The following is a 17,943-nucleotide window of genomic DNA, read 5'->3' as shown; positions in this document are numbered from 1 at the left end:
AAAGCAATAAGTTTTTTTTTTTTTTTTAAATGAAGGAGGACGGCCCTATGGGGTTTATTTAAAATCTCACGTGTGGCGGAGGAAAATCAAGGTTACACGTTACAAACCAAAGCAAAAATAAATAACTAAGCAAAAAAAACCAAGCACAACCAAGCATAAACTCAAAATGCCTAAGACAAAACAGAGCAGTTACATTCATACTTCTCCTCATATCCTTCCATTCTTTTCAAAAATCTTTTACATACCATAAGCCACAAATTGATGTTTTCAACCATTTTATCACAGTACTAGAATCTAGTTTTATATCTAGCTAAACAATACCCATACTTTTAGCCAATTTTAATCCATGATAAACTGCCATGAATTCTGCAAAGAAACTATTCCTTGATCCAAGGAAATCGAAAATGCTCTAACCAAATTACTTGAGGAATTTCGAATTACTCCTCCACCTCCAGCTTTCCCCGGGTTGCCTCGATTGCTCCCACCTGTGTTGAGTTTGTATCATCCCTGGTATGGTCGAAACCATTTGACCATCTGTAGTGTCTTCTTTGTACCCTTTTTTGGAGGGACATTTAGCTCTTTTAAGATCACATCGTCTCTTCTTTTCAACTATTTTACAGCCTTTAATTTCTCACCTATTCTGGTAATTTAATAATGAATACTTCTTCAAACATGTTCAACAGACTCACCGCTGCCTTCCATACAAGTTTTGCATCTTCTCCACCATAATATCCAAGTAATGATAGAAGGGATGATCCCAATAAGATTACCCATAATAGAAGATTTAGTAGTAGTATTATACCAACTACCAACTATTTCCCTCCAAGATCGACCCTCCCTCACATGCCATTTGATCAAATTGGTAGTCTAATAGGAGTTTTTGGGCCTTAGATAGCATTGAGTGGGGGTTTTTGCTACATGTGTTTTGTGCCTTTGGATTTTCTATGGAGTTTTATGGTCTGATCAGAAGTTGTCTTCTCCTTGGTTTTCGGTAACTATGAATGGGGTTTCCAAGGAATACCTAATTGTCATAGAAGCGGGAACAGCGTCTTTGAGAAGTGCGAAGATTGGTGGTATCCCTTGGGACATTTGTACTCACAAAATCATCATCAGTCTCATCTACCCTATACTCAGAATATTGAATATTCTACAGACGTTACAGAAACCCCATCAGAAATGGAACTATCATAACTTGTACGGTGATTTCCACTTCTTCTATCACTAACTCTTGACCTTCTTCAGTTTCTAGAACTCCGGAAGTTATCAAACACCTGATAAAGGATACAAGAGGTCCACCAATTCCCCTCATCCCCAGGGAAGTCCTCAAATTCATCTACAGTATCATCATCCCCATATTCAAGTACATAGTCTCCCAAAACCACACCACGAGGGACTTCGGAATGAATAGTGCTCAAAACATCTATGATCTCAGAGGACTGCTGGAAATTCTCCCAATCTAGCTGCCGAGTAGGATCAATCTTTGATGGACGAGCATGAGGGTGCTCCAGTCGACTCGTCGAGCATGGTTTTGCAGTTCTAAATACGTCCCCATAAATTTACATTGTTCCTCCTAACAATAACGTCTCTTCTCATCTGGATATAGACTGGCCTCGTCAACAACCACCCACCCAGTAACCTCTCTCTACACAAGGGACAACTTGGTTTATAGTTGCCTTCAGATACCACTGGCTCACTGTTTTCTGTGGGAGTTACATTTGATGTTGAAGCCGATGACATACCATACGCACTTTTGAAACGGTCCAAGCAATTTGAGTGCAAATGGTCTGCGTCACACACGAAAGGATGACATCCTTTCTCATGAGATGAGCATTGAAGGAGTACACCATCGTGTGGAAACTCCAAGCATATCGGGCAAAACACATCTTCCCAAGTAGTATTTAATTGAATATCTTCCATGTTGGATACAATGGGTTTGAATCTTCCTTTACATAAAGGTCTTAAAGCCATGAAGATAATATTGAATTGAAAATGTACAAGCAGATAGCATGCCCTTAGCTAACAACTGTCAATTACACAAAAAAGTGATGGAAATACTGAGGATGACTTGCCAAGTTTTTATGCCAAACCAAATGGAACAAGTTTATGTAGAACACAACATGCTATCATACAAAGCTTAAATGTAGTATTATTCTGGAGTCCAGAGGAAAAACCCAGATGGATATATCATATATAGGCCCAAGGAAGGAGACGGAAAGTTCGTTCTCTTTGGTTCGTGTGGGCGATTGGGTGGGCTGGGGGGCGTCTGTTTGAGGCTTTCAGCCAAATGCTTTTCAGCAAGTACAGCAACCACATGCCCGTTTGAATAATCAAAGGATCTTCATTCTGCTGGGAATTATTATTCCTGCCCTCTTCAATAGATCGCTAGCAGCTCCCCCTGCCTCCAAAATAACATCTTCCTAAGGAGATAAAATTTTGCATCCATAAGTAAACTGCGGAACTCTTGAAAACAAGGAAAATACATGTTGATAAACAGTTATGGTATCTGGTTAAAATATGGCATTTTGATTATCTGATTTGAATTCCCAAAAAATGCATCAGCTTTTTAAATTTCTACTGTGAATCTTCCTAACTGTTGACAGTTGACTGATACCAATGAAAATTGACTACAAAGTACCTCATTTACACGCAAAATCTTCTTATCCTTCATGATCCAATGGCCATTGCACATTACAGAGACCACGTTTTCAGTTCGCATGCAATACACAAGGCTGGAAATGCTGCATAATAGTCAAATAAACATTCAATAATTGATCTTGGATCGGATTACTGCAACTTCTATATCCTATCTTGTCAGTTTTATGCATGTGTGATACCCCGTATGATAAAGATAAGGATAGGTGGTGTATGGGATCCCACATTGCTTGGGAATGAGATATTGCCCTTTATAAGATTTCAATAAAGTTCTAATTGTATCATTTATTGATCATTTTGGAGTATAGGCCATGTGGTTTGGACCTTCCATTGGGACGTTACAAATGGTATTAGAGCCTATCCCAATAAAAAATGTGGGACTTGAGCTGTGCCACCAACGACGGATTGGTCTGAAGAGGATGTCGAAAATTTAAGGGAGGAAGATTGTGAAACCCTATATGATAAGGATAATAGTAAGTGGTGTATGAGATCCGACATTGCTTGTGAAGGAGAAGTTTTTGCACTTTATAAGATTCCAATGAGACTCTAATTGTATCATTTACCAGTCATTTTGGAGTATAGACCATGTGGTTTGGACCTTCTATTGGGGCATTAGAGCATGTCTCATTAAATCCGGCCAGTAAATAACTTTAAAAAGTTAAGTATAGCCGATTGTCAATGATTTTTTCCATGCAATTTAGTCACAAAACACACTACAAATAGAAATTCCAGAAAGAGGAGCAAGAAGAGCAAGAAGATTCATTTTCAAGATGGATGAACAACCATTCAAGTAATGGAATAAAGTCATCATCTACGAACAAGAATACTGCATATCTTTTCATCTAGAATAGAGTGCATACCAGTCATGGACAGGAACCATGGGCCAAAGGGAAGGATTGACGACAACCAAGTCAGCCTACCATATGAGAGACACAAACATCAATCAGCCTCAATTATTGAGAGAATCAATAAAACAATCGGGCAATTGTGTTCTGATGGATGATATAACAAAGTCTAGCTGCATGGTGATCCAGCATAGGGAACTCTTTCTACCTATAATAAAACTTAGAGAGAGGGGGAAAACTTAAAAGGAGAATGAAGCAAAAAGAGAGGAGTGACTAATTTGAGCAAATAGTCCAACCTTTTTCCCAACCTCAAGTGACCCTATTTCATTATCCCAGAGTACTGATTTTGCACCATTTATTGTCGCCATTCTGAGAACTGTTTCAGCAGGAAGAGCGGTGGGATCGGTGGTTCCAATTCTATGAACTTCCCGTCCTTTGTTAATAAGAGAAGCCAGGTACATCTCATCAACTGCAAGAGTGAACCCATTGAGTGATTTTGAGGCATCGATCTTAAAATGAGAATCTTTCAGTTACTTATAGTAAATAGATACACCTTTTACTTCGTTAATTATAGGTTATGCAGCAGACCCTAGAGAAGCTGACATTACCTTTACCTCTCATTTGGTCTCCTTAAATTTGAACATTGGGGATAGCCATACCTAGTATCTATTTTGCTTGCAGTGTATGTGTGATGAAACGTGTCTGGGATATTAAAGAAGTAAAAGAAAAAGAGCAAATTAAGATAAAAGCCAACATTTTTTTTTTTTTGATAAGTAAGATAAAAGCCAACATTTTTTTTTTTTGATAAGTAAGATAAAAGCCAACATTTTATTGGGTATTATCAAACATGACGAAACTGTGAGAATGAGAGGATGGAAATTCAGAATGTGGACAAACCAATGCTCATTCTGTTGTTTGATGGTGCGCCATCTGTTCCCAAGGAGACACAAATGCCAGCATCAAGCATCTCCCTAATAGGTGCAAATCCAAGCATGCGCATTGCAGAGGCAGGACAATGAGATACTTTGACTCCAGTGCTAGAAAGAAAACCAATCTGAACAAAGACATGAAGATCAAACCAAACCAGCAACATCAAATGAAAACAAGCATGAGACAGCAATACGGACACCACTGGCAGTCATTGATGCATACATAACAGAAGTAATTACTGTACAGAATCCCACTCACCAACGCCACCGGTGCACAATATTTTCTCCCAACACTTCATCTGCCCTGACTTAATACACTTTTCACTTAAATGCCATACTGGCATTGATATGTGAAGCTTCAGATAATACTACCATTATTAGTATGAGTTCTAAGGATCAATCATCTAAGAGCAGGGAAACACAGCATAGCACAACAGTTTTAAAGCTAAACATAGCTACATGATAAATATATTGATGGTTAAAGATCCGTCTTTCTTGAAAGCTTATCTGCTTCTTGTAATCAAAAATTAAGTATACGATGTGCAGTTTCATGGCATCCATGGTTAACATAGAATCAGAAAGATCACAAAAGATAATTTCGAACAACCTGGGTGGGCAAAATAGCTGTGCAAAAGAAGAAAAAAGCAAAATATATGTGCAGCGATGCCTGTACTTTCAATTAACAGAACCCAAGCCAGAAGGTTCCCAAAACAAATTAAACTTGGTCAATAGTGAAAAATAAACTCCACTGGCACTACTACCAATCCTCGTTGCTATTCTACTCACCATCTTATATAGAGTATAAGACATCATCCTTACTCTTGTTATCCATGAACAAGATGGTAAAGAAAGAATAGTTATTTAATTTCCTTAGAGTTCAGAAAGTAATAAGAGGAAATACAAATTACCTCAGTACTGTTGACCCAAACTGTATGAGCTGAAAGCAAATTGTTTTGGAGAAACCCAATCTTCTCCAAGTACGTAACCGTCCCATGATCAACCTTTTGAGTATCCATCACAAGTTGATTCTCATAGGGTATCTCTGCAACATGCTAAACACCAGAAAAGGTCAGCCTGATCAAGTTGACTTCCTGCGTAAATTTAGTGTTTGAAATCGAAGAACAGTTGAAGTTCTTGAGATGACAAAGCCAATTGAAATTTATTTATTTATTTTTTTAACCTTTCATAAGGAGTCAACTGAAACTTATTTACATCCATTTTACTATTTAGTAAAATCTACTAGAAGGATCGAATAGAAATGTAGTTTTTGTATTATTTGCACCATGCGAGTGTTAGCCCATAATGTGGCAGAAAATTCAAATGTCATGCATAACAGGGATGCCTAGGTAGCATATTTCTACTTTGACAAGAAGGCTGCCGCATGCATCATCCAAACTTATCAAGATAGATTATTGAAGCTCATATAGATGTCCTCATATCTTGAAAAAGAAGCTAGCTGCACAAACACACACACGCCACAACGTTCAGTACCATATGGATTCCAGTTTTCAGTTCTCTCGTGGCGTCTCTTGTTTCAAGTAGCAAACGATCAGTTGAATTCATGATTTGTCTAATTCCAAACCACACTCTGATTCGTCCATCTGCTGTATTATGATGCTTCTTGTAGAGCTCCTTTTGAGACTGCCCTTAAAACAAGTAAACCAAATTGAGGACCAAAACAACAAACAGAATGTATAATAGCATATTTGATAATAGAAAGAAAACAAAAATTAATCATAGGCAAATTTTGTTTAGGATATAAACTCGCATTGATTTAACATATGGGTCTTCAATTCAACCTAAAAACTTAAAAGCAGTATTTTTACGCCTAACAATTCTACATCAATCTTCCACTTTTGATGCAACTTCTAGAAATGAGATTCTATCATGCATGAAATCCACATAGAAATCAAAATTTTAAAAAATGAGTAGAAAGATACAAAGAAGAAAACTATATGGTACTCGACCTGAATACAATCATCAGTGGTTCTGTTCGCCCACAATGCCGGCAAACCCTCACCGGAATCCATGGTTGATTGGACCAAACACGCACGCAAGCCCAATAACTCCACCGCCTTCGCCATTCCAGATACGTGCTGCCCCCCGGCTTCAGCAAAGCACGTTACCTGATTCGAGAAACCATCAAACATCAACAACCACGGCATTAGAAACACCTAAAACAAGAAACAAAGAATGTTGTGGGAGCTTACACCGGAGTGAATGAGTTCGATGCCGCACAGTAGAGTGGAAATATAAGAATCTTCCTCGGTCATGTTGGACTCGTACGGCCATATGCGGCCGTGCAACCATGTCATCAAGTGAACGTCGTCCGCTATCCCTCTTGCTAGTTGCTGAGAGGTGTGAACGTGCGTGTTGATGAATCCTAGTTACATATATAGAATCACCCAAATACATAAACACAATATAATAAGCTAGCCTACATGGGTTATAGAAAGAGAGATCAATTTGACATAGAAAAGTACCTGGGAGTAAGATTTGGGCGTGGAGGTCGATGATTTGGTGAGCGAGAGAAGAGAAATCGCGAAGAATATCGGAAGATTGACCTATGGCTTTGATTGTATCGTGTTGGATGAAGATCCCACCGTTGCGAAAGACTCGGCTTTGAGGATCCATGGTGACAATTACGGCATTGTGAAGTATGATAGACGAGTTGGTGTCCGTTTCCGCCATAGCTCTAGCCTCTAGCTACCAGTATCGCTCGGTTTCGGCGTGGGTTTGTAGAATTTCAATCAGTCAGCGGAAGATCTTTGTCGTATATATACATATCCAAAAACAGAAAACAGGTGGCATTAAATCAATGACAAGTTTCGCCCTTTAGTCTTGTACAGTCTTACCTTTTCGTCTTTTCTCCTTGCAAAGCGTTGTGAAATGTGAATGCCATTCCTTTTTTGGGACGATTGAGTGAGTAATCAGTAATGTCTCCGATTTTTTTATTACTGGATTCTTACCATATATATTCGATATTTAACGACTGCCGGCGTAAATAACACATTTTGGCGGGTCAAGTAAAATTTATTGTCGAGACGATGTATATAACGTATTTAATAACATATTTAATTTAATTTAAAAAATAAAAAATAAAATTTATATCTTATAAATTAAATATATATTACAATTTAAACAATATGAATGATGTACTTATACATCAACTTAAAAATAGAATAATTCATATTTATTTAGTTGAAGATATGATAAGGCTAGAAAAGACTCCATCAAATTGTTTTTGCTATTTGGGCTAAGTAATTAGAGCTTAATTGGCCTGGTATTAAAGTGGCTCAATTATGAAATTCTATTGGTTGGAATATACCAGAGCTATTAATGGAAGGATCAGTTTGTAGGCAGCTGGGAGGATTTGAGAGCCTCCTAATTGTTAACTAAACATTTTGTGTTTGAAAGCTGTATGCGGGAGGGATATGATCCCATGAAAGCTGTATATATGTGGGATCTTCTCGATCCTCTTGGCAATCAATTGGTTAGAAAATGTGAACAGTTTCAGTGTTAAGTGCGTGGTAGTTATTCCAGATTAATCATGTCATGTGAGAGAGATGGATCCTGCAAAATGTACATGCAGCATGGGATCACACAAAACCATTTTATTATTTCATAATCGTGCAACAGTTTTTTAGGCAACTTGTATTCATGTAATTATTATGTAGAACTAATCATCTATTTAATATTTTTATTTGGAAAGTAAGCATGTCATCTTGAAAGAAAATTATTAGGTATGAATGGCGAGATACTGTCATCCTATTACAATGTCACGTAATTAAAATTATTTATATAAATAAAACTTTTAATTAATATTACACTTTTATAACAGGATGAGGGTATCAATGATGCATTTATATTATGAAACTATATAATAATTATTTAATATTTAAATGGTGAGTTTCACTCTTTTTTTTTATTTTTTATTTTTTTAAGATAGAACAAACTTCCTTTATTCATATCGGGACATTATAATTTTGACCTGAAACATATAGAATACATGAAGCCAACTACTGCTTTTAAGGCTCCTCAATACACAAATTTTTTTGTGACTGATATGGTCTAGTCTATTATTGTAACTCTCTACAGACAAATCATTTGAGAGACAACACTCTGTCCTAAGATAGATTTAACAAATTTCACATTCTGTCATAAGACAGAATTAAACAACTTCACACTCTGTCTAAGACGGAGTAGAGGACACTCTGTGAACAAAAATTCAAGAGACTGGTTTTTTTAAAAAAAATCTAAAACAAATGAAATAACTAAAAACGTAAAAGATACATGAAAAAATAGCAAATTACAATTTGGAAAGTTGTAGATCTGTATTTTCAACCTTAGAAGAAATAAAAAATGCAAATACTGAGATTGTGGTTTTGCATGAAGGATACGCGCTACCCTAGAAGTACGATGGAATGAAACCAATGGTTCTGGTCCTAGAAAAGTCGGGCGTGGCAACGATAGAGCTCTCCTTACGATGGCGTGTGGATGTCACGTGCACACTTTGGGTCGCACGTGTGGCTCACGTGCCACTCCGTTTGGTGAGATTCTTTATCCTTTCAAAGGATCAGCAACTTGAGAATCTTGTAGTGGGGCTCACGGTGGTCGCATGGCTATGGAAAATAACAGATCTACATTTCGTTCAATTGTAAACGAAAAAATAAAAGAAAAACTAGAGATAAGATGGAGGAGAGATAAGGGAAGAAGGGAGGAGCCAAAGCTCCAACTCCACTCCTTTAGTCTGAGTGTATTTTTTTTTTTTTATGAGGGGGGGTTGGTTTTGAGATTTTTTTTTAGATAAAAAGAATTTCATTCCATCATATTTGATCAATACACTGTTTCTGATTCATAGTCTTCTCATTATCACTGCAACGCATTCAATCTCTGTAGAATTCAATCTATCATTTCAGTCTCTCCCACAATTTCAGAAAATCAACTTCCCATGTAGACCATTTATTAAGAGGACTATTATTTTACAGCCCAAACATCATAATTTGCAGCCTCATAATACATTTGTTGAACATCTTTTTATGGAAAGCAGAAACAACTGACGTACGTGCAAGTGGTACGTACGTGCGTGCACATAGGCAACATATATCATCAAGCATTTTATGTTTGTCGGATTGTTATAATTGCATTGGTGGATTTCATTTTCCTCCATATTCGGAACTATACACCGACAATCAGGGATATTAGTGGAATTAATATATAAATTTAATTTGATTAATAATTTCCATCATGGCAGCCAGGCATGCATTAAGTCACCCAACCATCTTTGTATTGGGCTCATGCATATAATAATTAATTCCCATCAATTTCATATTGACTTTGCCTCTTCCATTATTTTTATAAATGAGATGGGTTGAATTAAAATTAAAATTAAAAAATTAAAAAAAAAATTATGAAAATATATTTTTTAATATTATTTTTATTTTAAAATTTAAGAAATTAAATTATTTATTTTATTTTATATTAAAAATTAAAAAAATTATAATAATTAAATAATATGAGATGAGATATTTTTTAAAAATAAACTAGGCTCTATCATATTATTCAGCACGTACAGTTTACCTTAAATTAAAATAATAAGAAGATGCTGAAAGTAATTAATAAGTCCTTTCACGCACATTCTAATACTGGGTGGAGAGAAGTAAAATCCCACCCGTACGCACTAAAGAAGTTAATTGATTTACGCAAACCCCATTTAAATCACGTGGCACAAAAGATTAATATTACATATATTGTGACCATTGTGAGTTCGACATTATTTTTTCTGAAATGTAATGATTTCAAAGAGATTATTATAGATAATTATAATTATAAATATTATTGGATTCACTTCCGAGAAATTTCTGTCCTATTAATTAATTTAATTATATATGCTATAAAGTCCGAATGGCTAAAAGTTCTAAATAGTTTTAATTCATATTCTGATCAAGGCTGAGTAAGCATCGTGAGCTCATCAGTACTGCGTGGATGAATATGTTACAGTACAGGAGGGGTCTTTTTTATTTTTATTTTGTGATGACGTCAGAGTTTCAATGATTTTTTCATCAAGAATAAATATAGATAGAAATTATTATTAAGAACATCTATTTTGTATGCATAATATGATATTATCTAGATCACACATCTCCTCAAATAAGTGTTAAGAATAATCAATTAAAAATAATCACGTATTGAATATAAAATATACACTATTATAATGACTTCTCTAATATTATTCAAATAAATTTATAAATTGGCGTGTCTTAGATAAAGTCTCCCTTACAATTTTGTGGCACTTTCGTAGAGCCGGCCATAGATCAGGTGACGTGTGGAAATTCGAATTTCTTTGCTAATATATGCATGGGGCCGGATGGAAATTGGAATCATTGTCTGCAAAATATTTCTGGCCTCTTCAGTTTAGATTTAAATAAAAATATCATGAAAAAATATATATATATATATATATAATTAATAGAGATTAATCTGATCTTATATATAAATGATACAAATTAACTGAAGTTGAAATTTGTAGAGAATGATTCCACCAAATTAACATGTATGATCAGCAGAGAAGGCCAGAAGTCAAATTTCCACAAGTCATCAGTACCTTTGTGGGATATTGACGATTTCCACTAGGAAAATTGAAAAAATAAATTCAAGTTCAACATGAAGAATATTTTTGAGTGGGATTTGGATGAAACTTTCTGACATGATCATAAAAAAATGATTCCCAACATATTAATCCACTCAATCGATCGGCTAGCTGATGATCACCACGCTAGTTTGGTCAGCTAATCCTTCTAATAATATATATTAAGGAGTGGTTTAGATTTAGAGATGAGTTGAGATGGATTGAGATAATTTGTAAATAGTAGAATAAAAGTTGAATTATTTATTATATTTTATGTGAAAATTTAAAAAAGTTATTTTGAAATTTGAAAAAGTTGAATTGTTTATTATATTTTTTGTAAAAATTTAAAAAAATTATAATGATGAAATAAAATGAGTTAAGATGGATTACGAATACAAACGAGATTTTTATAATAGTCTTTACTATCCATTAATATTCACGCATGCCTAGCTGCTTCGTACTACTGCTTCGTACGTACTTACGAAAAAGGAATCACAAACCAATTTGTATTGGTATTAATTTGTGGGTAAATTTAATGAATATTGCCGTCGTTGGCCGTATATATATGAATAGAAATATATAATTAATTAAAAAAATAAAACTAATTAGGTACGTACGCATAATATAACCTAGCTAGCTAGTTAATAATTTTGTCAAACTCTTTAATATTGAAATTCATGACTTACCAAATTAATGCATGATCTCCTAAACGAAACAAATTAAATTATTCAAGGACGAGAAAATGTCATTTAATTTACGAAGGAATCGGTCTTCAAAAATCCCTACCTATATATATGAGAGATCAGAGATCAGAGATCGACAATTCATCAAATGCCTGCCACAAACTCCATTGACCATATGAATACAAGAATATCAATTCCAGCTGACATATATTATTCAAGCTAGCTAGCTTGATGCGAAAGGTCCAATGCTCCATTCATATATATAGTCGCTTATTATTAATAAACCGAGAGACAAAAATAAAATAAAATTATCGACTAAGCACCATGCAATAATCTGTTAACTTATAGCACATTATATTTAAAATTAATTATTTTGTAAGGTAATACTAATCAATTATATATATATATTATAAATCGGTTCAAAATGATTTATCTATATTGACCCACCATATATAATTGATTATAAAAACCATTAATGGCTAATCAATAAACTAAACCGCCTTGATCTCTGATCATGACATCATGATCATGATGATCAGTTATATAACTATGACTTTCATTTAAATACTTCACAAATAATTATGATGGCCGATAATGATATATATATATATATATATATATTAATGATCGAGCCAATATCCATCCCAATGGAGTGTCACACTAGACCTAGTATTGACTTTATCAGATTAATGAGACCATGCATTTAGTTTGTCATTATATATATATATATATATATATATACTAGTAATAGAGCAACGTCCAAGGGACGTTTGCCTAATTTAGATTTTTTACAAAAATTATATGATTTTTTACAAAAGAAAAATGATTAATTCAAAATATGCCATAGTTTAATATAAATTTTACAAATTGATCATTTTGTTAAATTTGTTTAATACAAGTTTAACAAAAAGATTAATTCAAAATGCTGGCTGGCTGGTTTGTGGCAGACCATATAATACATGACACCTCTTTATGATTATCGTGTAAATTAAGTCGTAAAAGATGTATATATACTATGATCAGACAATATGTCACAAGTATACATTAATTTGTACATTAAGTATTTAGAATTTATATTTTTAATCATGTTACATCGCTTACTATAGAATTATAGAAGAAAGTTCGCACGTCGAGATCTCAATGCGACACAATTCAATTTCTTTCGTTCAATATTTAATAAATAATGTTCTTTTATGTCATTTTTATTAATACTTTAAATGAAATATTCTTTTATGCAATATATATTTTAAAATGAGTATGTTTTGATTTAAATAGGACTTATTAAAACGAGGGAAGGGTATAATTATATGATTTTACAATATTACCCTTAGTTTTACTATTTTATTTATTTTAAATATAAAGCTCTTTTAATCATAGCCATTGATTTGTTGGGTAAGGAAAATATCTTCCTAAATTGAATCCCCATCATCCATTTTAGCTTCTAAGGGAAGGAGTTGAAAAGTCACTTAAGCCTTATTACCCCCCATCATATCCGTCGGCTTCCAAACTCAAGCAGTATAGCACATGGACACCTAGTTCCGTTTGCTAATATAATGGAAAAAATAATTTGCTTCAGGTAAGGATTGTACGAGAAACTATTGAGGGTGAGAAAAGAATTTTAAATCCAAACTCAAGCATCCATGATGCAAAGTGAGAGAGAGGATAAACTTCTATTGGAGATTTACCTGTAAATATCGCAAGACCATCAACTGATACTCTTGCCAAATCAGGAAGGGTCTTGTTGAGATATCTTGGAGATAAGTAATCTAGAGCATCTAAAATAATTACAAGGAAAAACGATTTTGATCTATATAGAAGAGGAAACTTGATATTAGCTACACGCACAACGCCTTTGCCGACAAGAACTTTGCAGTTAGTATCTGCATCCTCTATATCATATGGTTCCACGCCCCAGGCTTCAGTTTCCTCCTCTTTAAGCAATTTAGAAACCATCGAACAGGTGTCTGGACCAACATGCAAAATTTTATGCATGCTGTCTCCATATGCTTTCTTCAAAATAGGAATTGCCTGGCGTTAAACACATTAAACTGAAGCTGAACAGAAGAGAGAGGGGGTCTGAGTCGAGAGAGAAGGAAACAGAAGATGACCTTCACTAAAAAGACCAAAACACCCTCGATCAGACGAATGAAATATAAAGAACTTAAGAGGCAAAAATGTAAACACTCGGCTAGACAGAGGGACAAAAGTGGAAGAAGGAAGTGACTGTTCATTCCTGTTCATCTGCGTATAGCGACTTTTAAGATATAAGGGATATCACCAACCGTCCAAGGCATAATATCCTAATTCAATGATCTTATATATATATATATATATATATATATATATATAACTTTGAAGTTATTGTATTTAACTATAAATTGTCTGATGTAATCAACCCAATAAAAAAATAAGTTGAATTTTAATAATATAATTAATTGGACTTATTTGGTAGCAATTAAGCTAGCTTAGACTCCTTATTCTTTTTCTTGGTTATAATAAAGTATTGTTAATACAGAAAATATTAGAAAGCTTGGAAATAATTAAAATACATATCCGCCGGCCCGCTTATAGTAGCTAGCTAGCTAGCAACCTGAAATGGCACACAAATTATTAAGATCGGAGAACTCACACCAGCTTGAATCTGAAACTTGTTAAATACAAAACGAAAATGAAGTAGTTAATTACCTAAATTAATTAAGTTTGCAAATTGAGTCATAGATATACGTACCTTATAATTAATAAATACATAATTTGAGTTGACTTTGTAATCGTACCACATGCTATAAATATATATATATATATATATATATATATATCAAGCTAGCTAGCTAGAAATAAATTAAAGCAAACTGACAAAGCCAAGTAAAACAACATCATCAATTAGGGCGATCGAGGATCGATCATCCTTGAAGTCGTGCCTAACGTTGATCTAAGCAAATCAAACTATTTATGCTCCCTTCAAACTCAACTGATCATCATGATATCATGAACTCCGTGATCTAGTTAATAAACAAACCAAACTTGAACAAAAATTAAAGCGGCTTAGCTATTAATTAAACGAGTCTAACTCATATAATTAAACTCGTATTATTTTCTGTAGTTTAACTCGTATAGGCTCGCATAACTTCGTATTTATAGTTTTTATAATAATTATTTTTAACTTGACATCGTATAATATATATATATATATATATATATATATATATTAGATCAATCGGAAATGGAATTTATAAAATCCTATAAGAAATAATAAACTAATATGTCAAATATTACATGTGAACAAGTTTGAATTCATTCTTCAAAAAGTAAATTATAAATACATGCATTGTATCAATTAAATATAATATTACATGTCGGCGATAATTAATATATAAGCTCATGAAGTTCAATATAATTGGTGTTCAAATAAAAATTAAACAAATAGAGTTTGAATACTCAATAATATTAGACTCGCGGGGCTTGATTAATATTACAATTTGTAATATTTGTACACAGAGATAAACATAAATTGAACCTTACAAAATTCAATAAGTAATATTTAACTATAAATTAAGATATATAAATATATATACGCTAAAAAGATTTTTATTTTATTTCATTGAGCTCCCTTTATTAATATAGAACATCTTAAAAAAAAAAAAAAACTTAAATAGATCAACTTAGTACAAATTAATAAAGTGTTAAATATTTATGATCATGATGTCTATATATATATCCTACTGCATCCAAGATCTTATCATGTAGTATACTGCATATTATATTCTTCTATTATATACATAACGACTAAATTAATTTCTTGTTTTGGGTAACTAGCTAGCCTTAATCTGTGCCATGCATGCTTCCACGTTACCACATGTATGATTAATTAGTTTATCCTAATATAGTTGATAATTTTATAGTAACGTGATCACAAGAAGTACTACTACTTTTGGCTTTCCGAGCAAAGTTAAATAACAACTTGCCTTGTACGATCGAGTAGGTGAAAATTATCAACGTCCACTTGCCACCATACATGCCCAATTGCTGTCTGTTTGTTTCTTTCCCCTCAGCTCGCTCTTAAAATATAACAGAATTTCGAGCAGAGAAATTATTTGTACAAATTTAAGTTTATACAAGTTTTTGTAAAAAATTAAATAAAAAAATTATTCTTTATCTGTAAGACTCGCTTTTTTACAAAAAAAAAAAAAAAAAAAATTTATATAAAATTTATCAAATTTTTGAATAGCATTAAATTTACTTTACTCTTCCGAGCATCGATAATGGACACTGTCTAAAGAAATATGAATTTTCAGACTCAGATCTCAATACAAGCAAACCAGCAAAAATTCATATATAGCAGTTCAATTTACAGAGATCTTGGATGTTCTTTTTTTCCCATGCACTACTTATCATATTGATCTACTTCAATTGTACATGCTTAACTATAAAGAAAAAAGAAAAGAAAAGGAAATTATAGAGATCAAGAAAACTCGATCCTAAACACTTGCATCGATCACAGCAATCCAAGACATAAGGAAAAGATCAGCAAAGGCAGAGATCATTTAAAACTGATTTATATCATCCATTCGAGAGGGGCTAAGAAGGTGATAAGAGCCATAACGCTTAAAGACACATCCTTTCTGAATATCACGGCCATCCTCCATTTCCAGCAGCACCTTGTGAAAGATATCAACGTTGCATGGGAGGACAAGGGGGCCTTGGTTGTCGTAACCATATTCAGACTCGGCCTCTTCGAGCAGCATCTTGAACAGAGGATGGTTTGCGTACTCTGTTTTGATCACAAACTTCTGTTTCTGAGGTCCGACATAGACCGAGAAGCAACCCTCGGGAGCAACCCGGCGTTTCCTAGGATGTTTTTCCTCTTCCAGCGAGATGCTGAGGGAAGGACACGATCTGGTTTTCAGTGTCAAAGTACGTTCGGGTCCCGAAGACCCCTTGCGGCCTCGTCCGATGGATTTGCATCGCTCCCATGTCTTGATGATCAGCCCCTTCTTCCCTTTTTCCCTAGTCGCATCCATTTTTGTCGATCGGTACAAGTATTTACCAGATCAATAGCTATAACTCTAGATAACAGCAATTTATCAAATATATACCTAGTATAAAGAAAAGCTGGCTATATAAGTATATATGGGCTTGCTTTTGGAAATCACTCACAGTATAGTACTCCAATCTCCGTATTCTAGGCACACATGAATGAACTTGTATCAAGGTATGAAAAAAGAAGAAGAAGAGCTATGGCCGAGGGAATTTGAAAAAAATATGGCTTCGAAAGTATTGGGTATTTGGCTAGCTAGCTAACCCCTGTCATAAACCAAATGAAACCTTACCTTGCCCCTTGGCCTCATTGTGTTACTCATACCTCTCTGATTATATTGGAAAAATCGGTTAAAATTATGCACGAAAAGAGAGAACAAGAAAAAAAAAACGGATACAAAAAAAACGGATACAAAATTCAGAAAATATAAATAGCTCGTGAACCCATAAGGAATCAGCTGGCTAAGGTGGCCATTTGAGTGTGTTCAAGAACTCTGGAATAAGGAACAGGAAGACAATAGCTAGGGGAAATGAAACCAGATCAGAAGAGTCTGTAGCTCACTGCAGGATACTGCCCTCCGTCTCTTGCTTGCTGTCTTAGTTGACGATACCAAATGGCTTTCATTGCTCAAATATATAAAGGCCAACTTGGATATATATAAAAATATTCTTAAAAGAAAACCCACTTGTCAACCCTACGTACAACCTCCTATCTTTCGATGATCTCCATATAGCAATTGTCCAACTTTCTTTTCCGCCCTTAGAACGACGTGAAGAGTCCAGTTCCATTGAACTGTTCTTCTCCTCTTCTCTTCTTGTTTGTTTTGTTTTTATATTTTTCTAATTAAACAAGTATTAATACATTCATTAATTAAGAAAGAGATCAAAGCGGAGAAATCCGTTCATTGGATGGAAGTGGGCAAACACATTTAATTACTTTGTAAAGGCTACTACCCTTTTTTTATCCTTTTTACTTAATTTCTTCCTGGTAAAGGACAAAATGGAGGTTGATTAGACTAGTTTTTGAACTTTCTTTCTTTATTAATGGTGTCACGTCTAGAACAAGTAACGGGCCAGAGACCAATGGCGCTAACCAGCAGATCAGATTGGCTTTTAATTAATTATCCGTGAAACATATCGTATTATTGCAGAGTATTCAAGATTATCCTGGC

General features: G+C 34.2%; 2 protein-coding genes and 1 pseudogene across 2 annotated transcripts; all 3 read right to left on the bottom strand.

Annotated features, from left to right (window-relative positions):
* Nucleotides 1–1,021: 1,021 nt before the first annotated feature.
* LOC108984370 lies at nt 1,022–1,977 on the bottom strand (annotated as a pseudogene).
* Nucleotides 1,882–7,180, bottom strand: LOC108984369 (5-methylthioadenosine/S-adenosylhomocysteine deaminase-like). The gene is made up of 10 exons (XM_035683939.1): nt 6,910–7,180; nt 6,637–6,809; nt 6,394–6,552; nt 5,918–6,067; nt 5,335–5,478; nt 4,395–4,551; nt 3,794–3,966; nt 3,513–3,568; nt 2,636–2,738; nt 1,882–2,417 (listed from the first exon to the last, which is right to left on the bottom strand). The coding sequence occupies exons 1-10, from the start codon at nt 7,115–7,117 to the stop codon at nt 2,328–2,330; spliced, it is 1,413 nt and encodes a 470-aa protein (XP_035539832.1). The 5' UTR covers nt 7,118–7,180; the 3' UTR covers nt 1,882–2,327.
* Nucleotides 7,181–16,038: 8,858 nt separating this feature from the next.
* Nucleotides 16,039–17,402, bottom strand: LOC108984355 (auxin-responsive protein SAUR32-like). The gene has a single exon (XM_018956284.2). It carries the CDS (start codon nt 16,753–16,755, stop codon nt 16,279–16,281), a length of 477 nt encoding a protein of 158 aa, XP_018811829.1. The 5' UTR covers nt 16,756–17,402; the 3' UTR covers nt 16,039–16,278.
* Between the last annotated feature and the right edge of the window lie 541 nt (nt 17,403–17,943).

The sequence above is a fragment of the Juglans regia genome, chromosome 13 (genome assembly GCF_001411555.2).
Source record: "Juglans regia cultivar Chandler chromosome 13, Walnut 2.0, whole genome shotgun sequence".
Classification (NCBI taxonomy): Eukaryota; Viridiplantae; Streptophyta; class Magnoliopsida; order Fagales; family Juglandaceae; genus Juglans; species Juglans regia.
The sequence above is the reverse complement of the archived record's forward strand: the minus strand, read 5'-3'. Positions and strand labels throughout refer to the sequence as shown.